General features: G+C 38.8%; 1 protein-coding gene across 15 annotated transcripts in view; it reads left to right on the top strand.

The window, feature by feature from the left end:
• The window catches only part of mthl15 (methuselah-like 15), a 177360-nt gene that overhangs the window by 83544 nt on the left and 66440 nt on the right, over positions 1–27376 (top strand). For 11 of the 15 annotated variants that reach the window (XR_016269311.1, XR_016269312.1, XR_016269310.1 and 8 more), the window contains one exon: positions 23955–24210. The exons of 3 other annotated variants lie outside the window; for them this stretch is intronic. Coding sequence is in view for 9 of the 12 variants with exons in the window: in XM_089464909.1 (XP_089321035.1) it covers positions 23955–24210 (256 nt within the window). In the remaining 3 variants the exon portion in view is untranslated. Of the gene's footprint in view, positions 1–23949; positions 24211–27376 lie in introns of those variants that run through there. One more of the 15 variants, XM_089464908.1, reaches the window with a different exon arrangement.

The raw sequence follows: 27376 nt of genomic DNA on the forward strand, positions 1-27376 counted from the left end.
CGAATAAATATGCACAAAATCGACGCGCCGAAATTCGAATTAGACGCGCAATTCGTCTCTTTACCGTTACCAGTATACTCTACTTTTTCTTTTCTCACTCGCAAGATACGCTCGACTTGCCACTCAGAGAAGATATTCACATGTCAAAATCAACCACTACTTGCACATATAACAATATTCTCGGGTATTTACTCGCACATACATATACCCATATACCATTACACTCCTTCATGCATATACGCTTATATGCACCCCATATATATATTTACTTCAATATACCATATATGTTAATTCCGCCATATAATATATTTAATCAACTACAACCAAAACCAGACATATAAGCAATGAGTAAATACGCGATGAAATGTAAGCAACCAAACGGATATGCCCCACAGCGATCGCGCTGTCCAGGGTATAAAGATTCAAAAGCGACGAGAGAAGAAAACCAACGGTAAAACGATTATGGCGCCGAAAAGTACAGCTTGCGCCAAAATCGTTAAACACCCACGCACATATATATATATACACATAAATTTTCTACTCTTCTCGATCAAGATTTTTAAGGTTTTATATATCAAAATATAGCACTTTTATATATTTATTATAATTTCCGCCGTTTCCTCTCGGCCATACGATACACCGCGCACCTCCCTGTGTCCCTGCTCGGGCGCCACTTGTAAGGTAGTAAATTTAAATGCTGGGGTAGACTCAGTCTACCCAGGGTGCTCTCACAAGAAATTTATTTTAAATAATAGTGTGACACCAGGGGGGGGGAATATCTAACGTTATTGGCCGGGAAATGGGAGAGGGGGGGGGGGGAATCTAATATGGGGACCGCCACTCACGTGTACCTTTTCTTCTCCAGCGCCTTTGCTCCAGTTGCCGTTTATTCCAATGAAAGTCGTCGATCTCTTTCCGTATTTCTTTCTTCTTTTATTCAAAATGTCACTTAACCTAGCCGCGTTTCACAAGATTCCACTACGCGCTTAAATTTAAAAGAACTCTATCACCTTTTTCTTCGCGGTCAATCCTTCCTTCTCGCTACTCAATCCCGACTCGACTAAAAAGCTCTCTCTTTTCTTGCGCTCGCCCAAAGCGCTCGGCGTCGGCGACGCAACTCTCCGCTCACAACTCTCCACGCAGGGTTGCGCCGCTGATCGCCGATAAATCGTCAGCGCTTTGGGCGGCATTTTCAAATATCAATTCAAATGTCAAAATTATATCAAATACTAATTTTTACTTAATTATCACTAACTTAATTCCTAACTGCTACAGCTAAATCTTACCGACTACAAAACTAACCCTAATTAAACCTACTTAATTTACTAACTTTACTCTAAATCTTAATGACTACAAAATAAACTAACTATTTCATAAATTCCGATAACAATTCAATAACAACAAACGTTTCTTCGATTCCAATAAAAATAAACATTTCTTCATTTCAACCCAAAAATAAACATTTCTTCATTCTCTTAATTCCAATTCGTAAATCAACATCTCCTCTCTCTTTCATAAAAAATAAACATTCTTCATTTCAAATAATCGTGAGGCGGTAACTGGGGCGCCGCCTCACAGGGTAATGGTGATATTCGTATATGCTTGGATATGAGGCAAGCCAACGGCAAGGTCGAGAATACGAACAAGGCATTAGTCAAGCGGTTGAAGATAGCTCATCAACCCAAGAAAAATCTTAAGGATGAAATTCAAGCTTTCACCCTGATGTACAATGTAACCCCTCAATGTACAATGTAACCCCTCAGGGAACCACAGGCACCGCTCCTACTGAGTTAATGTTCAATCGAGTAATTAGGGACAAGATTCCAGGAATGCAAGATTTAGTAGGGGAGTTCGCTGATTCAGCGGAAAGAGATAAAGATTGCATTAATAAACAGAAGGGGAAGGAAATTGCAGACAAGAGGAGAGGAAGAAAGGAAGTAAATATAAATGTAGGAGATAAGGTGGTTCTCAAGGATGTAGTTTTTCCCCACAAATTAACACCAATGTTTGACACTACTGAATACGAAGTTTTAAAAAAAGAAGGGAATATAGTACAAGTGAGTGGGGGAGGGAAAACGCTCTTAAGGAATGCAAAGCACCTTAAAAGGGTCCCGGGTGAAACGCGAAATCGATTCCAATACCGGCCACAAAACCAACTCCACAGCCAGCCGCACAATTCGAGGACCAAGCATCAGCAGAGGAGCACGGAAACTCCACTGAGGGACTAAAGCTCAAGCTCGTGAGGAAAGGAGGGATGTGGGAACCGGCACCGAGATGCTAAGCAGAAAGCGACGCCTACAAAGCAGAGCCCGTTAACACTCTCTCTTGATAATCTCTTGTTACTTCTCTCCCCATTCTGTCCGTCCGTCCGTCTGCCCGTCTGTCCGTATGTATGAACGCGTCGATTTCAGAAGATATAAGAGCTAGAGACTTCAAATTTTTTTTAAATGTCCGTAATTACAGCGCGCATATCAAGTTTATCATTAAAAATCGATAACTCATCCCGATCTTTTTTTATCTATAAAAAACCTGATCGAAAACCAGTTATAAAATTATATCTTCTACACCTTTATTGCTAGAGTCTCCAAATTTTTAATGTATGCTTACATGCAATTTATACAATTTCGGTTTTTGTTAAAATATACCCCCCACCCTTAAATTCACGCCCTGACCCTCACTTTTGTAAAAAGCGTATTTCAAATACTAGAGACTTGTGCTTTGGCAATAACATGCATATCCATGTTATAATCCTAATCTGAAAGTTTCATGAAGATCGTACGTCACAAAAAAGTTATTAAACAATTGAGTTCTCATAGTAAGCGCTCACTGCCTCCCATGCGTGTTTATGCTTGTGTGTGTATTTGTATGTAATTGTTTGTGTATGTGTGTGTGAGTGCGTGTGTGTGTGTATGTGTGTGTATGTGTGTGTGTGTGTGCGTGCGTGCGTGTGTGTGTGTGTGTGTGTGCGTGCGTGCGTGTGTGTGTGTGTGTGTGTGTGTGCGTATTTCTTGTGTAAGCTGAAAGACGCGAAAAATTATTGAAATAGCTATTACTCCAAGGGTTCAGGGGATCTCGTAGTCGAGTAGTCTCGACTAGAGCTTTCTTACTTGTTATACCCTGAACCCATTGAAAATGGGAAATCAGGGTATAATGGTTTTGTTGAAATGTATGTAACAGGCAGAAGGAGGCGTGGCAGACCCCACAAAGTATATATATTCTTGATCAGGGCGACGAGCTGAGTCGATTTGGCCCTGTCCGTCTGTCTGTCCGTCTGTCCGTCCGTCCGTCTGTCCGTCTGTCCGTATGTTTGAACGCTTCGATTTCCGAAGATATAAGAGCTAGAGACTTGAATTTTTTTTTAAATGACCGTATATACAGCGCACGTCGAGTTTGCTTTTAAAATTCGATAAATCATCCCGTTATGTTTTTATCGAGTATAAACATTCAAGTTCAAATCAGATGCCACTATAGCTAATTGTGAATGATTTCTCTTTTTTTTTTAATTTCTCAAATATTCAATATAATATGTACATCATATGCTGAAAGTTTCATTAAATTCCGTTCAGTCAAAAATTAATAAAAAATAATCAAATATTTGGCCAATTAACAAACGCACGTGCAGCAGCTACAACAGAAACATTCGTTGAATCACATCAGCTGTTAGTTTCATTTAGTTTTGGTAGATGGCGCAGCAGCAGTGAATCTATTTGAGTTTTGCCAGCGCCACTAGCAGGAGTGGGGTGGCCTAGTGTGTTAGATGCATGATGCTCGATCGAGAAGTCGCGGTTCGAATCCCAATCAGTGCAGCTGATGTTAATTTTTTTTAATTGTTTCAAAATATTTTTATATTTCCATAAATGAGTTTTCTATTTAATTTATATTTTTGAATACACCGAAATTGAAATTTTAACTATACTTTATGTGCGTTTTTAATAGTTTGGTTATTCTAGCAGATTCTTAGAATCACATCAGCAGTTAGTTTCGTTTAGTTTTGGTAGATGGCGCTGCAGCAGTGAATCTCTTTGAGTTTTGCCAGTGTTACTAGCAGGAGTGAGGTGGCCTAGTGTGTTAGATGCATGACGCTCGATAGAGAAGTTGTGGTTCGAATCCCGATCGGTGCAACTGATGTTAGCATTTTTAATTGTTTCAAAATATTTTTATATTTTATTAAATGAGTTTGGTATTTTATTTATATTTTTAAATACATCGAAATTGAAATTTCAGCCATACTAAATGAGCATTTTTATTTGTTGGGTTCAGGGTAGTATCTAGTCGAGCACTCTCGACTAGAATTTTCTTATTTGTTTTTATATTCGTTTATTGACAATCTTTATAATACAAGTTGCAAGTTGCGTGGTGGCTAGGATAGTGCGCTATGCTTGCGGGACGGCCGTAAAGCATTGCTTCGCAAGCACTGTGCGCTACCTTAGCCTGGGACAGCTCGTCTTCTTATCCGCTCATCATCACTGTGGCCGCGAAGGTGCTTGTTAGTTCCCAAGCTTCCTCCGATTCCAGCATGTGTGTGTGTGTACGTGTGTGTGTATGTATGTGTGCCTGTGTGTGCGTGCGTGCGTACGTGTGTGTGTGTGTGTGTGTGTGTGTGTATGTGTGTGTGCGTGTTTCTTGTGTAAGCTGAAAGATGCGAAAAATGATTGAAATAGCTATTACTCCAAGGGTTCAGGCGATCTCGTAGTCGAGTAGTCTCGACTAGAGCCTTCTTACTTGTTTATATAAGGGAATGATGAAAGATTCTTTCCAAATTGAAGAAAACACAGAAGTATCCAAGGACAAGTTAAACAATTTTAGTAATTGTGACTGAAGAGAAACACTGCAGTCTTTAATCACACAACTAGGAATATTATCGGAAACAGGAGAGAAAGATGATTTCAATTGCCATTAGGACATTGAAATCATCTTGCACTGGAGTATGTAGCCACTAGCAAAAATCAACCTACAGCAGTTATGTAAAAATTTAATAAAAACAATTAAATGTAAAAAAGAGGCAAATTTGCAGAGCAGAAAACGAACACGTCTGTACACTCTCACTGGGAACTCTCTCATTGCTACATCTGTTGTGCTTGGCCATTTGGCAAATCATGACCACATGTTGCAACGCAAGCAATCTTAATAGACGAGATTTGTAGTCCGAGAGACAAGTGTTGACTGCAGAGTAAAGAAAAAACCTCAGGAGAAACCATCGAACGTCGTTGCAGCGTCCTACAACAGTTACGTGCTACACTTTTCTACGCAATGTCCGATGAATTCGTCAGGAAGAAATGCAGGATCTCCGGTAAATCAAAGAGTGGAACTGTGTGTCGTCGATGAGCCAAAAACAAAGATGCAAGAGCTGTCCAGCACTTTTGGTAAAAAGAAAAATGGCTCAGTTAGGCTCTGCGTTGATTATAGATAATTAAATGAAAATACAGTAGCAGATCAAATAGCTATACTAAGAGGAGCCAAGTATTTCACTTGTCTGTGGATATTATCAGGTGCAGTTACATAAAGATACCATTGAATACACGGCGTTTGTCAGCTCTGATGGGCAATTTGAATTTACCGCCATGCCCTTTGGATTAAAGAACGCATAATCGCGATGCATCGGTATTTCAGAGAGCAGTAATGAAAGTGATAGGTGACCTGGCCTATACATGGACGATATAATGATCATTACTCCAACAAAGAAGGATGCTTTTGAGAGACTAGAAACAGAATGTATAGTCTAATGCTGGCTTTTCATCGTGAAAAATGTTCATTTTGAAAAGACTTAGTTCAGTATTTTGGATATGAAGTAAGAGCAGGTGAAATTCGTCCTTACTTACGTAAAATTGATCAGTAAATGTTTGAAACAATTTACTGGTTTGGTTTCGTACTCTTGTAACGTGTTACGTGCGGATGTTCTGGGGCTTGTAGTGTTTTTGCAGTGGACGCGTTGGATCCGGCTATTATGTCATCGGGAAGAGGGTACAAAGGAGGGAACTGCAACTCCTAGCTCTGCTTAAATTATATTGATTAAATATATTCGCGTGCTGAACTTCAACGATCAACAGCCACTCTGATAGAAAAGGAAGAGAGAGAGAGAGAGAGAGATAGAAGATAAATACACATTCAAAACATACCTACCCAAACTGGGTCTCACTGCACATAAGCCTGCCCAGCGTCGGCCTTAAATATCAAGGCGACCGACTATGCCTACCCTACCATCATCGCTGGCTACCTGCCATTATTCCTCGCGACAGCTTAGGGAGCAAACAATAACCTACAAAGATGTTCCACATGGTTCCAAAATAATTAAGCTTAGTTACTACTACAAAAAAATATTCATACATTATCGTTTTGCTAATAATAGCTTTCGGTTTGGGGAACAAAGCAGAAGAGGAGATAGAGTAAGAAGATATGAGACTTTTGGGGAACATTATCTTAGCTTTCGATCAGCTAATGGGAATCTAAAGAATGAGTTGGTAAACAACGCGTGGTTATTTCATTAGGTTTTTTTTTGTCGGTTCTAATGCAGTGTTACTATATAAACGCTGACAAAAAAAAAAATTAATATACTAAGACTTAAATATAAAACAAGTAAGAAAGCTCTAGTCGAGACTGTTCGACTACGAGATCCCCTGAACCCTTCGAGCAACTGATATTTCAATAATTATTCGTACTTGCACACACAGCCATACGCACTCACGCATAAACGCGCATTGGCTGCAGTGGTGGCATACTATGGGAACTTAATTGTTTAATAACTTTTCTTTGCCAAAGCACAAGTCTATAGTATTTGAAATACGTTTCTTACAAATATGTGGTAAGAAGTAAGAAAGCTGTAGTCGAGACTGCTCGACTACGAGATCCCCTGAACCCTTTGGGCAACTGATGTTTCAATAATTATTCGCACATGCACACACACACGCACACACATAGCCATACTCACGCACGCATAAACGCGCATTGGCTGCAGTGGTAGCTATGGGAATTGAATTGTTTAATAACTTTTCTTGTGGATGGACTATCTTCGAAACTTTCATATTATGAATATAACATAGATATGCATGTATTTGCCAAAGCACAAGTCTCTAGTATTTAAAATACGCATTTAACAAATGTGATAGGAAGGCGGTAAATTAAAGTTGGGGGGGGGGGGGGGGGGGGGGGGTAAATTTTGACAAAGACCGAAATTTCATAAAGTACTTATAAATTCACTTTACAAATTTGATGACTCTAGCTGCAAAAATGTAGGAGATATAAATTTATTACTGGTTTTCCATAATGTTTTTAATCGAAAAAAAATAACGGGTCAAGAAGTTTCGATATTTAAAGGAAAACTCGATATGCGCGTGGTATACACGAAACTAGAAAAAAAATGTAAAGTCTCTAGCTCTTCTATTTTCTGAGATCGACGCGCTCATACATACGGACGGACGGTCGGACAGGGCTTAATCGACTCAGCTCGTCGCCTTGAGCAAGAATATATGGGGTCTGCCACGCCGCCTTCAGCCTGCTACATAAATATCAACAAAACCATTATACCCTGTTTTCCCATTGAAAATGGGCTCAAGGTATAAAAATACGGGATATACGTATCTACGTCAATTTCAATAGGTTCAGGGTAGAGGTGGGCACGGGCCGACGTTTTTGCACCCGGCCCGATCCGCCTACGGTCAAAATTTTATCCGCACCCGAAAGCAAAAAAAAACAAGTAAGAAAGCTCTAGTCGAGACTGCTCGACTACGAGATCCCCTGAACCCTTGGAGCAATAGATATTTCAATAATTTTTCGCGTCTTTCAGCTTACACAAAAAACACGCACACCCACACGCACGTACGCACACACAGGCATACATACACACGCACGCATACAGACACAAACGCATACACACACTCACATACACACACACATACACATACACAAACACATACACACACATACACAAACACATACATAAGCACCCACGCATAAACACGCATGGGCTGCAGTGTGCGCTTACTATGATACTTAATTGTTTAATAACTTTTTTTATGGACGTACGATCTTCATGAAACTTTCAGATTATGATTATAACATGAATATGCATGTAATTGCCAAAGCACAAGTCTCTAGTATTTGAAATACGCTTTTTACAAAAGTGAGGGTGAGGGGGTGAATTTTGAGGTGGGGGTACATTTTAACAAAAACCGAAATTGTATAAATTGTATGTAAGCATACATTAAAAATTTGGAGACTTTAGCAATAAAGGTGTAGAAGATATAATTTTATAAATGGTTTTCGATAAGGTTTTTATCGATAAAAAAAGATCGGGATGAGTTATCGATTTTTAATGATAAACTTGATATGCGCGCTGTAATTACGGACATTTTAAAAAAAATTTGAAGTCTCTAGCTCTTATATCTTCTGAAATCGACGCGTTCATACATACGGACAGACGGACAGACGGACAGACAGACGGACAGGGCCAAATCAACTCAGCTCGTCGCCCTGATCAAGAATATATATACTTGTGGGGTCTGCCACGCCTCCTTCTGCCTGTTACATACATTTCAACAAAACCATTATACCCTGATTTCCCATTGAAAATGGGTTCAGGGTATAAAAAAAAAAATTGCATACCCGCACCCAACCCACCCGACCGAAACACTTACAAAAAATTTAATTCTCAAAAATTACAACAAATTTTTTGATCTCAAACATACCAACAATTTAATTCTTAACAAGTAAGAAAACTCTAGTCGAGAGTGCTCGACTATATACTACCCTGAACCCAACTAATAACAAGTAAGAAAGCTCTAGTCGAGACTGCTCGACTACGAGATCCCCTGAACCCTTGGAGCAATAGATATTTCAATAATTTTTCGCGTCTTTCAGCTTACATAAGAAACACGACACGAACTGCGAACTGCGACACACACACACACACATGCATACACACACACATACACAAACAATTACATACATATACACACACAAGCATATACACGCATGGGCGGCAGTGAGCGCTTACTATGAGAACTTAATTGCTTAATACCTTTTTTTGTGGACATACGATCTTCATGAAACTTTCAGATTATGATTACAACATGTATATGCATGTAATTGCCAAAGCACAAGTCTCTAGTATTTGAAATACGCTTTTTACAAAAGTGAGGGTGAGGGGGTGAATTTAAAGGTGGGGGGTAAATTTTAACAAAAACCGAAATTGTATAAATTGCATATAAGCATACATTAAAAATTTGGAGTCTCTAGCAATAAAGGTGTAGAAGATATAATTTTATAACTGGTTTTCAATAAGGTTTTTTATCGATAAAAAAAGATCGGAATGAGTTATCGATTTTTAATGATAAACTTGATATGCGCGCTGTAATTACGGACATTTTAAAAAAAATTTGAAGTCTCTAGCTCTTATATCTTCTGAAATCGACGCGTTCATACATACGGACAGACGGACAGACGGACAGACGGACAGACAGACGGACAGGGCCAAATCAACTCAGCTCGTCGCCCTGATCAAGAATATATATACTTTGTGGGGTCTGCCACGCCTCCTTCTGCCTGTTACATACATTTCAACAAAACCATTATACCCTGATTTCCCATTGAAAATGGGTTCAGGGTATAAAAATGCCCATTTAGTATGGCTAAAATTTCAATTTTGATGTATTTAAAAATATAAATGAAATACAAAACTCACTTAATAAAATATAAAAATATTTTGAACCAATTAAAAAAATTAACATAAGTCGCACCGCTCGGGATTCGAACCCGCGACTTCTCGATCAAGCGTCACGCCGCTATCACACTACGCCACCTCACTATTGGAAGCTGCGGTGGCAAAACTGAAATAGATTCAAACTCACTGCTGATGTAATTAAAAGAATCTGCTAGTATAACCAAACTTTTAAATACGCACATTTGGCATGGTTAAAATTTCAATTTCGGTGTATTTAAAAAATTAAATGAAATAGAAAAATCATTTATGAAAATATAAAAATATTTTGAAACAATTAAAAAAATTATCAACAGTTGCACCGATCGGGATTCGAACCGCAACATTTCGATCGAGCGTTATGCCGCTAACACACTACGCCACCTCACTTTTTGATTTGTTGCTGACAAAACTCAAATAGATTCACTGCTGCAGCGCCATCTACCAAAACTAAACCAAACTAACTGCTGATGTGATTCAAAGAATGTTCCAGAAGAAGTTTGAATGTACATATGTGCACGTATACGATGCTATTGTAGCTGCTGCACGTGCGTTTGTTAATTGGCCAAATATTTGATTATTTTTAATTAATTTTTGACTGAACAGAATTTAATGAAACATTCAGCATATGATCTACATATTATATTAAATATTTGAGAAATTTAAATATATAAAAGATCATTCACAATTAGCTATAGTGGCATCTGACTTGAACTGGAATGTTTTTATTCGATAAAAACATAACGGGATGAATTTTAACAAGTAAGAAAGCTCTAGTCGAGACTGCTCGACTACGAGATCCCCTGAACCCTTGGAGCAATAGATATTTCAATAATTTTTCGCGTCTTTCAGCTTACACAAGAAACACGCACACACACACACACACAGGCACGTACGCACACACAGGCACACATACACACACACGCATACAGACACACATACACACACACACACGCATACACACACAAACGCATACACACACACACATACACAAACACATACACACACATACACAAACACATACACACACAAGCACCCACGCATAAACAGACATGGGCTGCAGTGTGCGCTTACTATGAGAACTTAATTGTTTAATAACTTTTTTTATGGACGTACGATCTTCATGAAACTTTCAGATTATGATTACAACATGAATATGCATGTAATTGCCAAAGCACAAGTCTATAGTATTTGAAATACGCTTTTTACAAAAGTGTGGGTGAGGGGTTGAATATAGGGGTGGGGGTAAATTTTAACAAATACCGAAATTGTATAAATTTCAATAAGGCATATATTAAAGATTTGGAGACTCTAGCATTAAAGGTGTAGAAGATATAATTTTATAGCTGGTTTTCGACAACGTTTTTTATCGCTAAAAATATTGGGATGAGCTATCGATTTTTTAATGATAAACTCGATATCCGCGCTGTAATTACGGACATTTAAAAAAAATTTGAAGTCTCTAGCCCTTATATCTTCTGAAATCGACGCGTTCATACATACGGACAGACGGACGGACAGACGGACGGACAGACAGACGGACAGACAGACGGACAGGGCCAAATCGACTCAGCTCGTCACCCTGATCAAGAATATATATACTTTGTGGGGTCTGCCACGCCTCCTTCTGCCTGTTACATACATTTCAACAAAACCATTATACTCTGATTTCCCATTGAAAATGGGTTCAGTGTATAAAAAGGATATACGTATCTACGTCATTTGAAAGCGTAACAAATGTAAGTAAATTAGACAGTTGAGTTACTATGGATTATTGGAAAAACTGCTATGTAATTTTCGAATTTTTGTATTGAAAACTTTTACAATTAGAACTGTTAGAATTGACGAAAAATTACAGCATATTTACCGTTTTCCACTAATTCTGTTATATTTAAATACTAATAATGCTGGGGACTTGAATATTTGATGTCAAATGACTAAATTAAATAAGGCTGTCTACTCCAGTAAAGAAAATATGGTTTTTTGTCAACAATAGCGACTGATAATTTAATAGCAATGGTGATTTTTACATTTTTGAATAAAAACATTTGAATGTATGTGTACACACGTGTAGGTATATTCAATCTCAAATTGTGCTATTCCGCAATCTTATCAGCAGTAAATTAGTCGTTGAATTCTAAGTGTGTTGCTTGTTTCGCAGTTAACACAGATAATACGCTTAGACCGAAATCTTAATTGTTAAAAAATATTTCTTCGAAATAGTATTTCTTAATATTATATAATAATAGTTGTTGAGCTATCCAGATTTTTCGAAAAACTTTAAAGTATTAAACGATTGAATTTACTTAACGATTAGTTTATTAGTTTACAGAGTTTACAGAGTTTATGTGATAGACGCGAGTAAGCGACTAGGCTGTCGTGCCGTCCGCTACTATGTATGTATGTAATAGTCAATCTAACACTGCATCTGTTCTAAACAAGAGTTAATCGTTGAAGACCTAGTCTTTAACAGAATCCTTAACGGGCAGCAAACAAGCACAGCTTATTTATAGCTCTTCTAGTCTCGCCAGCTTCAGTTTTTAGTACGGCTACCCATCACCTCCAGGGATAATTTCGATTATTCTGGCCACTTAAGTGGAGGTAGATTCTCATCCTTTACAAGAACTATGTTGCCAACAACCAAGCCAGGTTTGAAAGTTTTCCATTTCGCTCGCTGCTGTAACAAGTTGAAGTATTCGTCCCGCCAACGAGTCCAGAACTCCTGCTGGAGAAAGCTTACAAGCTGCCAAGCATCCCAACGATTAAAATTAAGCCCTGTCGGGCGCTTCAACTCCTGGTTGCGGGCACCAAGAAAGTTTGTGGCGTTGTTAGACCAGATTTGACTTGGCTTTCCTCTGGTGCATATAAAACGTTGAAGTGCATGCAAAAATGCCGCAGTAGTTAAATCCTTGACTAACTTCAACCAGATAGCCTTCGTAGCAAAACAAGTAAACACACAAACGTAATATTTCACAGGCGCCTTGTTTCGAGCCTCAGACTTATAAAAAAAACGGTCCGAAAAGTCGATAGCCGTCGATTCGATCCTTGTGTAGAACTGCCATTATGTGCTCAACGAGTCGAGGCCTTGCGCGAAAGCAAAGTACGCATCTCTGAATTACACTCGCTACAGTTTTTCTACCTCCAATTGGCCAATATTGGACCAGCGTGCAAGTTTCGCTGATGGAAATGCATCATGATGGCTCTAGTTACAGAATGAGCTTTGGGCAAAATAATTGGATGGCGACTATCGAAGTTTAAAGACCATCGACACGTAGCAGCCCAATTTCATCAAGGAACGGTGACAGCGAGGCTAGACTGCTCGATGACGGAACCATTCCTTTATTTCGAAGCGCATTTATGTCGTCCGAGAGATGTGTTCGTTGAATCATTCTCAACAGTATATACGTGCCGTTCGGGATGTGTGCTAGCGTTACTCCTGGACTGTGCAACTTGCTGCAACTTGCGGTCTCTCTAAATAGGCACGAACGAAGTGCTGGCACCGGTGTTCAATTTTGTACTATTTTTATTGAATTTTAACAGCAACGCAAGCGCAGCTTGCACAGCAGAGAGCTCATCTAAGCGCGAGCAGCGGGAGAGCGATTGTTTGGCGAGCGACACTCCCGTGCTAGCGCGTACAACAACAACTACTTTACAGTGGTTTCATTTCTATTCTTAACCTATACAATTTTAATAATTCAATTTCTTAATTTTTTTTTTTTTAAATCTATATATATAAAAGAGAGTTGTGTAAAAGTGTCCAAGCACTTAAAACTCGAGATCTGCTGGACCAATTTTCATGGTTTTTGATTTGTTGGATTTGTCTCCGCCACGAGTAGGTCAGTAGATCTTTAAAATACTGAAAAAATTTGACGAATACTTGAAAAACGCGGTTTTTTCCCTAAAGATTCAAATTTCCATTTATACTCAGTAGCCTTGACAACAGTGACAGTTTCGGTCCTGTATAGAAGTAAATAAACAAATGTCAGTCAGTCTACGGCACAGCCTCGAGCAGACCTGACTATTCAACAAAAAAAAAAAAAAAAACAAGTAAGAAAACTCTAGTCGAGAGTGCTCGACTAGATACTACCCTGAACCCAACAAATAAAAATGCTCATTTAGTATGGCTGAAATTTCAATTTCGATGTATTTTAAAATATAAATAAAATACCAAACTCATTTAATAAAATATAAAAATATTTTAAAACAATTTAAAAAAATTAACATCAGTTGCATCGATCGGGATTCGAACCGCGACTTCCTCGATCGAGCGTCATGCTGCTAACACACTAGGCCACCTCACTCCCGCTAGTGGTGCTGGCAAAACTCAAATAGATTCACTGCTGCAGCGCCATCTACCAAAACTAAACGAAACTAACTGCTGATGTGATTCTAAGAATCTGCTAGAATAACCAAACTATTAAAAACGCACATAAAGTATAGTTAAAATTTCAATTTCGGTGAATTTAAAAATATAAATTAAATAGAAAACACATTTATGAAAAAATAAAAATATTTTGAAACAATTAAAAAAAATTAACATCAGTGTTGCACCGATCGGGATTCGAACCGCGACTTCTTGATCGAGCGTCATGCATCTAACACACTAGGCCACCCGACTCCTGTTGGTGGCGCTGGCAAAACTCAAATAGATTCACTGCTGCTGCGCCATCTACCAAATCTAAACGAAACTAACAGCTGATGTGATGTATTTGTTGTAGCTGCTGCACGTGCGTTTGTTAATTGGCCAAATATTTGATTATTTTTTATTAATTTTTGACTGAACGGAATTTAATGAAACTTTCAGCATATGATCTACATATTATATTGAATATTTGAGAAATTAAAAAAAAAGAAAAATCATTCACAATTAGCTATAGAGGCATCTGATTTGAACTTGAATGTTTTTACTCGATAAAAACATAACGGGATGATTTATCGAATTTTAAAAGCAACGTTCGCGCTGTATATACGGTCATTTTAAAAAAAAATTCAAGTCTCTAGCTCTTATATCTTCGGAAATCGACGCGTTCAAACATACGGACAGACGGACAGACGGACGGACGGACAGACGGACAGACAGACAGACGGACAGGGCCAAATCGACTCAGCTCGTCGCCCTGATCAAGAATATATATACTTTGTGGGGTCTGCCACGCCTCCTTCTGCCTGTTACATACATTTCAACAAAACCATTATACCCTGATTTCCCATTTTCAATGGGTTCAGGGTATAAAAAAAAACAAGTAAGAAAGCTCTAGTCGAGTCTGCTCGACTACGAGATCCCCTGAACCCTTGGAGCAATAGATATTTCAATAATTTTTCGCGTCTTTCAGCTTACACAAGAAGCAGGCACACACACACACAAAGGCCTACATACACACACACGCATACAGACACAAACGCATACAGACACTCACATACACACACACATACACAAACACATACATACACATACACAAACACATACACACACATACACAAACACATACACACACAAGCACCTACGCATAAACACGCATGGGCTGCAGTGTGCGCTTACTATGAGAACTTAATTGTTTAACAAGTAAGAAAGCTCTAGTCGAGACTACTCGACTACGAGATCCCCTGAACCCTTGGAGTAATAGCTATTTCAATAATTTTCCGAGTCTCAGCTTACACAAGAAACACGCACACACACACACACACACACGCACGCACGCACGCACACACAGGCATACATACACACACATACATACACACACATACACATACACACACACACACACACAGTGTGTGTGTGTGTGCAGTGTGCGCTTACTTTGAGAACTTAATTGTTTAATAACTTTTTTTGTGGACGTACGATCTTCATGAAACTTTTAGATAATGATTATAACATGAATATGCATGTAATTGCCAAAGCAGTCTCTAGTATTTGAAATACGCTTTTTACAAAAGTGAGGGTGAGGGGGTGAATATAGGGGTGGGGGTAAATTTTGACAAAAACCGAAATTGTATAAATTGCATATAAGCATACATTAAAAATTTGGAGACTAGCAATAAAGGTGTAGAAGATATAATTTTATAACTGGGTTTCGATAAGGTTTTTATCGATAAAAAAAGATCGGGATGAGTTATCGATTTTTAATGATAAACTTGATATGCGCGCTGTAATTACGGACATTTTAAAAAAAATTTGATGTCTCTAGCTCTTATATCTTCTGAAATCGACGCGTTCATACATACGGACAGACGGACAGACGGACGGACGGACAGACGGACAGACAGACGGACAGGGCCAAATCAACTCAGCTCGTCGCCCTGATCAAGAATATATATACTTTGTGGGGTTTGCCACGCCTCCTTCTGCCTGTTACATACATTTCAACAAAACCATTATACCCTGATTTCCCATTGAAAATGGGTTCAGGATATAAAAAAAAAAAAATTTGGAATAATGTAGTTTGTTAGATTTCTGTAAAAAGTGTTTGTAAATCTAACTATAACTATGGCTTTGAATTTAAAGATTCAAGGCCAGATTTGCCATCGCATTGGATCATTGCAACCTATTGAAGATGCACAGCACGAATTCTTGCAAATATACTTCATGGGCAATATGGAAGAACAACTTGACCGGCGTCAAGAAATGAACACAGCTAAGAAAAGAGCAATTCTCCAAGATTTGCATGCTTAGAAATTTAAACCAACCAAAACTGTGCAATGGAACGCGTTTGGTGATAAGAAAACTGATGAGCAATGTGATTCACGCGTCGATACTCTAAGGAAAATTTAAAGATGAGGAAGTTCTTATTCCTAGGATTCCGACGATCTCAGCAGATATGCCCTTTGAATTTAAACGAATTCAATTCTCGCTTCGTCTTGCCTTCGCCATGACGATCAACAAGTCACAGGGCCAATCTTTGACTATTTGTGGCCTCAATCTAGAAAATGCGTTTTTTTCTCATGGTCAATTGTACGTGGCATGCTCACGTGTTGGCAAACCATCCGCATTATTTGTTCTTGCACCCGACCAAAAAACGAAGAATGTCGTTTACCACAAGGTGCTTGAATGAAAATCCGATTAATAAATTAATCAGAGTGTATCCCAACCTGAACAATATAGCTTTCAACAATTTTTTACCTAGAAATAATATAGAGGGCAATGCAACGTTTGCCAGGCCAGCTAGTTCTATATAATAAAGAGGGCATATATCCAAATGCCTCAACATCGGCCGCGTTGAAAGGCCGCAGGGCTTCAATAATATGGGGCAACACGATGAATTGCCCTTTTGTATGTGCAATTTTTTGTCTTAACGACAATTACGCGCACTCTACCATCTCTTCCGGCTATGGCTTCCGTTACCACGCCTATGTGGACACGAGTGGCAGCGGCGCGAGCGTACGTGCAGCACCCACGAAATTGGTGGCATAGTCGCAATACAGCTTCCGGACAAGCCCACGTCGACCAACGAACCTGGATAAACACATCAGAAATGAATTTGAGGTTAAATCGGTGACTAGCAGCCTGGTAGTGATACCCTTATCTGTTTGCATTCTTACGTATAAACAACAACCGTAAACTCTCGGATTTGACATCCCGGATCTTTTGGTCTGTTGAACTTCTACTGGACAGTTCATGGAATATCTAAAACTGTCATTCATCGGATTCCAAATTAATCCCAATGTTTTGGTGTCCTCTTGATGACCAATAACTATATCGCTTCTAGCTGGTTGTGCTGCAAGTTGTTTACTATTGGACGACCATTTTGTGAGAGGAAACCCAAACGTTTGAAGAATTGCTATCAAGTCTCGATGCAACAAACACAATTCTTCAACGTTATCTGCTCCTGTCAACAAATCATCAACATAGAAATCTTGGGCTAACGATCTCGCAGCAGATGGATGAGTGGACGCATGCAAGTCGCTCAGATGTTTTAAACATCGAATTGCTAACAATGGAGCAGTCGCTGTCCTATACGTTACTGTGTTTATTCGAAAGATTTGTAACGGATCAGTGGGCGTTTCCCTCCACACAATAAGTTGAAAGTTGCGGTGGGACTCGTCAAGCTTAATTTAACGGTACATTTTAGCGATGTCTGCTGTAGCAGCCCAAGGACGAAGTCGAAATCTTAGCAAAGTCTCCTATAACTGCGGCTGGATGGTCGTACCCACCATGAGTAGATCATTCAGTGACAATTAAGAGGAGTGCTTGCTAGATGCATCAAACACTACTCGAAGTTTAGTGGATGCGCTGTGCGGTCTTAGCACGCATTGATATGGGATGAAATAATGCGGCTCTCTCGGAATTTGACTGTCAGTTGGGCTCATGTGACCCAAGGCGAAGTACTCTTTCATGAAGTCAATGTACATTGGCCGAATATCTTCTTGCTTGCTCATTCTTCTTTCTAAGGCCAGAAATCGTCGCTTGGCTGTCTCGTAAGACGTACCAAGACAATGTGGGCTTGATTTGCATGGCAGCGACGCTCTGAAACGACTCGAGGTAGTTTGGCAAATAGTCTCCACAAATGACTTCTCGCGCAGTTGTTGCTCTGGGGTATACAAATTCGAATTAATTGTATTTGGCTTTCTTCCAACTCCCAGAATTTGCGAACTATTGAATCTTAGCTATCGTCGTTTTCGACGCTAATGAAAGTCGACGAACTAGTAGCTGCATTCAATGTTCGGCAGCGACCAGATACAATCCAACCAAATACAGTCAACTGCAATGTTGGGTTGTCATTAGGTCCCTTTATTTTGCCTTCTCTTAATATATCAAAAAAGATATCAGCACCGAGCAACAAATCAATACGTTGCGGCTTGTGGAATTGAGGATCAGCTAATTGTACGTTCTCAGGTACCTTGATCTCTTCAGTGTGCTTCTCTGGTTGATACGACGAAATGGAACGTAACACACCAAAGTCTGTTCGGATTTCTAAGTCGTCCGTTCGGGACGCTATCGAAGTTTGAACGCTGTGACGAACAGATGACTGAGCCTTTCTAATTTCAACTGTTTTGCAAGTTCTTCAGTTATAAAATTAAATTGCGAGCTCGAATATAATAAAACTCTAGCTAAGTGATAAGATCCAGATTGATCTTTTATCTTCACAACTGCAGTTGCCAAAAGAACTTGATCAGAGGCTATCCGTGCGTGATTTACAGATGAAATCTGTGACGAAGTGACTCGAGGGACTGCTGATACAACTGCTGAACTACTTTGAGCCGCCTCAGAGCTGTATCTATGCAGTATGGTATGGTGCGGCTTAGAGCACACACGACAGTGGGCTGGTTTGCAAGCAGCCACTGAGTGTCCTGTTCGCAAACAACTTATGCAGAGCGGATAGCTTTTTGCGAACGCAAATCGTTTCTGACAGGGTATTGCTGCGAATGAGGAACAGGAGTGAATGAAGTGATCATTCTTTTTACAAAACACGCATTTAGGACTCTGTGACTGACATGGCAGAGGGACAGCTAGTGAAGTTTTTCCAATTCTTTTCTTACTATCCTGAGCTACCTTACGACTTGGACCAGATGATTCTTTAGCACTTAAATGCTGATACCGTCTGTTTAAGGCAGCTTCACAATGGAAGCTTATTGTAGTCAAGATTCTACTTCCCACCTAGAGCGCGTGCCAGCGTCCGCTTTCATCATTACTAAATGGATGAGCATGGCATTCGAAATCTGCTTATCAGATCCTAGCGATAATAGAGACTCGTAAATGGCACGGACTGAGTTTATCAGCATGCGCAAAGATGATGCTGATGGTTCGGACATGTGTGGGAGATCAAATAGTTTCGAAATGCTGTTAAAAAATATGAGACACTGATTGTCGTACACATTTTTTAAAGCAGCTAACGCTTTTGGGTAAGTAGCATCTGTCACCTGATATGCCTTGACAGTACCTAATGCTTCTTTGTCCAAGCATGACAACAAGTGATTAAAGTTTTCTATGTTTGATAGCCCTGGCTCGTTGTTGACTAAACTCTCAAAAAGTCCAATGAAATTCTTCTATTCCGAATATTCTCCGCTAAATTTTGGCAACTTTATATTCGGTAGATTCCTAGAGCGTGACACTGAGCTAATCATTGCGCGCTCTATGTAGCGCTGCCGGCCCTATAGTCCTTGGTCAGGCTGTTGGGGCGCCGGTGCTGGTCCTCTCACAAGCTGTTGGGGCGCCGGTGCTGGTTCTTTTCATACATGTGTATACGCAGTGAGGCGTCTTCAGTGGTCCAGCGCAGTCAGCAGGGCATGTATCTTCCGGTTTTGTTTTGATTTCCCTTTTTGGTGGTACTGCTTGAAATTTGATTTCGTTAATAATTTTTATTTTTATTATTATTTTTGCTGAATCGACTCGATATTGTCGATTTCAGCTTGTATATTATTGCCTCTTTTCCAACTTATTTTCGTGTTGGTGGCAAATAACAGCTTTAGGAGTTCGGCTTTTTTATTCTTAAGCCTTCTATTAACTCCACTGCGCCTATTTTTAGGCATAGCTCAGAGCCTCTACTCATTCAGTCTTTAGCCACAGTTTCTCCTGATCATTGCCTGCTGCTGCTTGTTGATGTTGCTGCTGTGTCTCCTGTTTCACATGCGGATGTGATGCGGATGTATTATGCTGCCAGCATGCGGCTGTTGGCATTCTTGGCCTTCTCGCTGTAGTCCTCCTCGCAGGGTGTGCGCGGCTCTTTGATGTCCTCGTCGACGTTGCTGCTGTACTTCTGGGCCTGCTGCTGCTGTTGTTGCTGATCCGGTTAGTCCTTAAAAGGACTGGTCACGGTCGCCATGTTGAGTATAACTTGTCGAATTTGTTTTAATAATGAAAAGCATTTATTTTCACTGGCACGTCAGTGCCTTCTTAGACTTCTTTTGCGAATGTTCTTTATTGAATATATTCTTATGGTTACAGCCGCATAGCTGCGCTGCCGGTTACGCCAGCAGCGGAGCGACTTCGTACATATACATATATGCTTAGGTATAAGTGTTTATGTATTAGCTTAAGGGTCTAGCGAGAGTCGCAGACGGAGAGGGGGTAATGTGTCCACTTGTTTACGAAACAGTCGCGCATGTAAAATATGCCGACTCAGCGGAGTTGGTACTCTGTTAAGGCACATGCACTTGAGAGTGATCATATTACCTCTTATGTTGTGGCTGCGAGTTATGTATGAATATTGCTGTTTAATTGTAACAATGTATTTGTGACATTCTTTGTATATGTAAATATGTATGTTACTGAGTACAGTGAAGATTTGATAAAGTGGACATACTACAGTAGAGTTAGCGGGACTCTCAATTTTAGGTTGGCTATCACTACCTCGCTTCATTAGAATTGCCTTGGTTGACACACACAAATCGTCTAACGTTGACCGAGGCACTAAATCTGCGTTAATGTCGTCCAACTCTTGTTGTGTCTTAAAAGCCTTTTCTATGTAGCGGTTCAGAATCTCAAGTCGACATTCAATTTCAAATGGCTGGTTTTGTGTAATCTTTTAGCGACTTGTTTATGCGCGTTATATCGTTTGTAACATTTTTGTAAACGGCCAACAGAGCTTTCCTCGTTTAGTTGAAACCAATTTCAAGCGAAGAGCAACTCAAGAATATTAACAAATGCGCGAGATCGTAATAAATCTCAATATATTACGGTGGCAGTGTTAAACTATACTTGAGTGACTGTTACAGACAACTGCTAACGATATATCGAAGACAACAACCAGAATGTTGAGTGACTATTAGTATGGGTATATTGAGTTATTTTTATATTTGACTGTAGAGCGATTGAGTGCAATGCATTCACACATACACATGCACAAGCGAGAGCGCTCCGGTATGTGCAAGTGAGAACGCAACGATATTGCTAGCTTGAAATAAAAATGTAGATCGAGCTCATACGATGAGCGCAAAGCGAGAGTGTAAGTTTTAAGCCGCAATAAATCCAAGTGAAAGCGCAAGTTTTGAGCGCAAAGCGAGAGCGCTACTGTGTGTAAGCGCGAGTGCAAACGATATTGCTAGACAGCATGCAAATGAAGAGCGTTAAGTACGAGCGCAATTTACTGTGTAAGCGAGAGTACAAACGATATTGCAAGCGCGTATGCAAATGAAGAGCGTAAATTAAGAGCGCAATTATCTGTGCAAGCGAGAACGAACTTCAACGTGCGAGTGAGAGCGAGTTGTGAGCACAAGCGCAAAACGAAAGTGCGAGACGAAAATGAGCAAAAAACTGTAACACGTTAACGGCGCTAACGGAGGCAATAGAGATTGAATTTTTTGCAGATCAAAGGTCAATTACAATATGCACCTTATTTTTTATTAAATTTCAATTTTAAATAAGCTCAACACAATGTACATAGGCATAAATTGTACATACATTAATATTTTGTATGTCTCAAGCAACGCATTTATTTATTTATCGCTTGCATTACTTGGTCATCTATGTGCTCTATGTATTTATGTACTTTCCTGATTATCCACAAAGTTCATAATCCAGCTTCCTTCAATTCCAGAGTGTCCACCCGGGGGCGCCAAAAATGTCCTTCCAAAAGCCGTCGATGGGCCAGTGTATAATATATTTTTGAGATGTAGACTGCAACTTGCGGTCTCTCTAAATAGGCACGAACGAAGTGCTGGCACCGGTGTTCAATTTTGTACTATTTTTATTGAATTTTAACAGCAACGCAAGCGCAGCTTGCACAGCAGAGAGCTCGTCTAGGCGCGAGCAGCGGGAGAGCGATTGTTTGGCGAGCGACACTCCCGTGCTAGTGCGTACAAAAACAACTACTTTACAGTGGTCTCATTTCCATTCTTAACCTATACAATTTTAATAATTCAATTTCTTCATTTTTTTAAATTCTATATAATAAAAAGGGGGCATATATCCAATGCCTCAACAATGTCAATTTTTCGATTATTCTCGATAAAAAAGTTATTGGATGAGTTATCGAAAAAATATTATAAACTTGTACTGTCTATGGTATACACGAGTATGCATGCCAAATTTCAGCTCTCTAGCTCTTATATCTTCTGAGATCCTGTTGCTCATACGGGCGGACGGACGGACGGGTTTGCGATGATTCCTTCTGCCTGTTACATACTTTTCACAAAACCATTATACCCTGATTTCCCATTTTTAATGGGTTCAAGGTATAAAAAAAAAGGAAAAGAAAGAGATTACGTCGGGGTCACCAAATGTTGAGCTATCGAGATTTTTCGAATAGCTTCAAAGTATTAAACGATTGAATTTACTTAACGATTAGTTTTTTAGTGATTATTAGAGTTTACAAGTAAGAACGTTGCAGTCGGGCGTTACCGACTGCGGAATACTCATTCACATCCCATTAACAATTTAGTAGTTCAGTTTCGCTCTAATACTGTAGAAAATGCAGTTTTTCCTGTTCTTAGAACGAGATAACGGTACCGTAACTGCAAAGTTTGAATGATTTTCTTCAAGAAATCTGAAAATTACAGGGTATTTTTCGATATGCCACGCCCCTAAAGAGGCGTAAAAATTATGTTTAGGTCATCGATAGAGGAGGTTACTGGTAACTTAACTATCTAAATTTTAAGCTTCAAGCTATTACACTTTAGGGGATATAAGATTTTGCGGTTTGCCCCGCCCCCTGTGGGCGGATATATATCCGACAAAGCTTTTGGTCTTGGGTGATCAGCCCGAGTATATATACAATATATGAGGTCTCTGGCATAAATAGTGTTCAAAATATAGCAGAAACTAAAAAACCACTATATCTCCAGGTCCGATTTGCCGCGCCCCTAATGAGCGTGGACTTATAATTTTGTCTTTTGACTTTAGAGAATCATAAATTAGTTGACGTTCAAAATTTCAGCGCTCTAGCTGTAAAACTCTTGTAGATACAGTTTTATCCGATTTGCCACGCCCCCAATAGGCGTAGATATATCCGCCATAGCTCGTGATCTAGGGTGGTCGATGCGGACCTATATTCCAAATTTCAGGTTTCTAGCTTTTCAATTAATATGATTTCTGGCATATCGGAAAATGCATTTTCCGATTTGCCACGCCCCTAGTGGGCGGATCGGGAAAATTTTAACACTTTATAAATCAAAGATTTACACGACTTGTGTTCCAAATTTCAAGTCTCTAGCTTCAATAGCGCCGAAATAGATTGCGGACATTGCACAAAACCAATACACAAATTCACTTTCGTGAATGAGTATAATAAGTCACTTTCGTGAATGAGTATAAAAAATACAATTGTATTAATCTAGATCTTTATTTACAGATTATTACACGCATATATCATCTAATTTTTTTTCAGCACAGCTGTATACATTCTTGTGCTTCGACTCCAAAGTTGTGAACAATGATCGTATACGCTTTAGAATGTATCCGGTTGGTCTTCTAATATCATGCTGCTTTTATGTAATAACTCTGTTGGTGTATTCATCAATCGAAAAGTTACGAAATCTTCCGGGAAAAATTTTAATTTGTTTAGTAAGCAGTCTTCTTTTCGCCTATCTTGGAATTGCATTAGGACAATTGTTACCTACTTCAAACAATGATATATGTTTTATGTCTGGTAAGTCAATCAATAATTAATATTTTGTTAAGAGAAAAAGATATTTTTAATACTGAATTAACACTAACCAGAGAACACATAGACTAGACATGTAGAACTAATTTGTTATACCCTGAACCCATTGAAAATGGGAAATCAGGCTATAATGGTTTTGTTAAAAGTATGTAACAGGCAGAAGGAGGCGTGGCAGACCCCACAAAGTATATATATTCTTGATCAAGGGGATTAGCTGAGTCGATTTAGCCCTGTCCATCAGTCAGTCCATCCGTCTGTCCGTCCATATGTATGAACGCGTCGATCTCAGAAGATATAAGAGCTAGAGACTTGAAATTTTCCTAGGTCTGTGTATATCACGCGCATATCAAGTTTTTCTTTACATATCGATAACTACTCCCGATATTTTATTATCGATCAAAAATCTTATCGAAAGCTAGTTATTTAATTATATCTCCTACACCTTTACAGCTTGAGTTTGCAAATTTTATATGTAGACTTATATGTATTTTATATAATTTCGATTTTTGTTGCAATTTACACTCCCCCCTATACCCCCTATACCTCCCCCCCCCATCACCTTGTAAAAGGCGTACTTCAAGTACTAGAGACTTGTACTTTGGAATGTACATACATTTGAAGGATTGATTATGATTATGCTCTGAAAGTTTCATTAAGATTGTGTGTCTAGAAATTAAATTATTCAACGAATAAATTCTTAAATTGTTGCCCACACTGCACAGTGGACGATTTCATAGGCCAAAAATAAAAAAAATTTTTTTTTAAATTTACAACTCTATTATTTTTTTTTATTACTTAAAAGAACAATTAATTCCACTGTAAACTCAATTTTGCACTATCCCATTCGCACGCGCTACGAATAGCAACAAAAGATAGACAAAAAGACACGTGGCGTGCGCAGTGAACGAAGTTAAAAAGCTATCTCTTGCCAAAAAATTAAATTTAAATATTAAATCGTGGTTAATTGGCATAAATTATGATGCATATTGAAAGAAAAGGTTAATACTATATAACAAAGTGAATTTTGTATAATAATATGTTGTATTATTGTCTTAGTAATACATTGTTCGCAATGGCCTGTTTAATGTTGTAGTTTTCTCTGTGCACTGACTTCAGTTGGAGAAAAAGTTGTGATCCCCGTCGCGCCCTCTAATGAACTTTTTTGTTTTATATTTATTAATGTTTTTTAAGTTTGTATTCTTTATTCCAGCTGCCACCTTCCGCCTCCCGTTCTGTTTTTCGTTTTTTTCTACCATGTGTTTTTTGTGCCGTCATGCATTTAGGTTACGTTTATGTTGTCTTTTTGTTTTCATTATTTGTGTTTTGATCGTCGAATTCGTTTGTGTTTTGGCTTCCGATTTTAATTTCGAATGTTTAATATCATCAAAGGTTTTTCTTATATATATAGGCACATCATATCAATATCAAATTCCACGCATATATATTTTTGATATGTGGTGCTTGGAAAGGGGCTCATTTGCTGATAAAGCAAAAAAAGTATGTGATAACCTAAACTGTAAATTTGAATCCGATGGTTATGAGAATATGGACAATGATGTTAAGAAACAACTTGACTATATATTTAAAAAAATTGGAGAAATGTGGAAGAAGAGCAACAGAACTAAGTCTAAAGTGGTCGAAAAAAATTCGGATTGGTTTGCGCAGTATGAATGTGTACCACTAAATAAAAAGACTTCATCCTCTACATTAAATCCACATCGAGGACGTCCTAAATTAAGTTTTGCGGAGTGCTCAGAAAGAACCAAGCGTCGACGGATAGCAGAATTAGCAGACCTCGATGTGTCCGCTGCTGATGATTTGCGTTCGGCTTTTAGTCATCCGAATTCGTCGATTTGTCCACCAAAGGCCTGTGAAGTTGTATTTCTTATAACAGAAGCCGGTTTGACGAAGCATCAGTATTTATTACTTAGAAGCTTCGTGAACAGTAAAGTGGATGCTAATTTTCTACCATGCTACGATACTGTTGTGAAGGAAAAAAAAAATAGTTATCCCGAAGCAATGACTATTAGCGAAACTCAGGCTGAAGTTGAGCTCCAAAACTTGTTGGACCATACCGCTTCGAGGATTCTTCAGTTACAAAATGAGGTAATAAATCAAATAGATGAGGCATCAAATTGTTTTAGCTTAATTGGTAAATGGGGCTTCGATGGTAGCTCAGGGCATAGCGAGTACAAGCAGAAAGTTGAAAATAATAATTTTGATGAAAGTAACTTGTTTGTCACGTCCTATGTTCCGCTTCAACTTATCACAAAGTCACCAAATGATCCGGAAAACATAATAATTTGGAAAAACCCAACACCATCGTCAACCCGTTACTGTCGTCCTATCAGATTTCAATTTAAAAAAGAATCTGTTGAAATGACTGTTAATGAAGAAAAATATTTTAAAACGAAAATTCAAAAGCTGATCCCAACTAAGATTGAAACATCATCTAATCGAACAATACATGTTAAACATATCTTGCAACTCACAATGGTTGATGGCAAAGTGTGCAATGCGTTAACGCAAACCTCCTCGGCAAAATGCTATATTTGCGGCGCAAAGCCCACGGATATGAACGATGTTGAAAAATGTTTGCAAAAAAAAATTGAAAGAGAACACTTTGAATTTGGATTATCTCCTCTACACGCATATATTCGATTTTTTGAATACTTTCTTCACCTTTCATACAGATTAGAAATCAAGCAATGGCAAATAAGATCTTCCGAAGATAAGGAACATTTTCAAAAACGAAAAAAAAAGATTCAAGAGGAATTTAGAGAAAAATTGGGGCTGATTGTCGATAAACCCAAAACTGGCGGTAGTGGATCTACCAATGACGGAAATACGGCTAGAACGTTTTTTAATAATGCTTTTTTGTCTGCCGAAATAACAGGCATTGATAAATGTCTAATTGAAAACTGTGCTACATTATTGCAAGCCTTGTCCTCAGGATATTCTATAAATGTGGACAAATTTAGAAAATTTGCGTTGGATACAGCAAGAGAACTGATACAAAAATATAGTTGGTATTACCTCCCCCCGTCAGTCCACAAAATATTAATTCATGCACCTGATGTCATTGCACATGCATTAGTGTCTATTGGAGAGCTCTCCGAAGAAGCTGCTGAATCAAGGAATAAGGACATAA

Source organism: Drosophila arizonae, chromosome 3 (genome assembly GCF_054131065.1).
Source record: "Drosophila arizonae isolate 15081-1271.41 chromosome 3, UAZ_ARI_1.0, whole genome shotgun sequence".
NCBI lineage: Eukaryota > Metazoa > Arthropoda > Insecta > Diptera > Drosophilidae > Drosophila > Drosophila arizonae.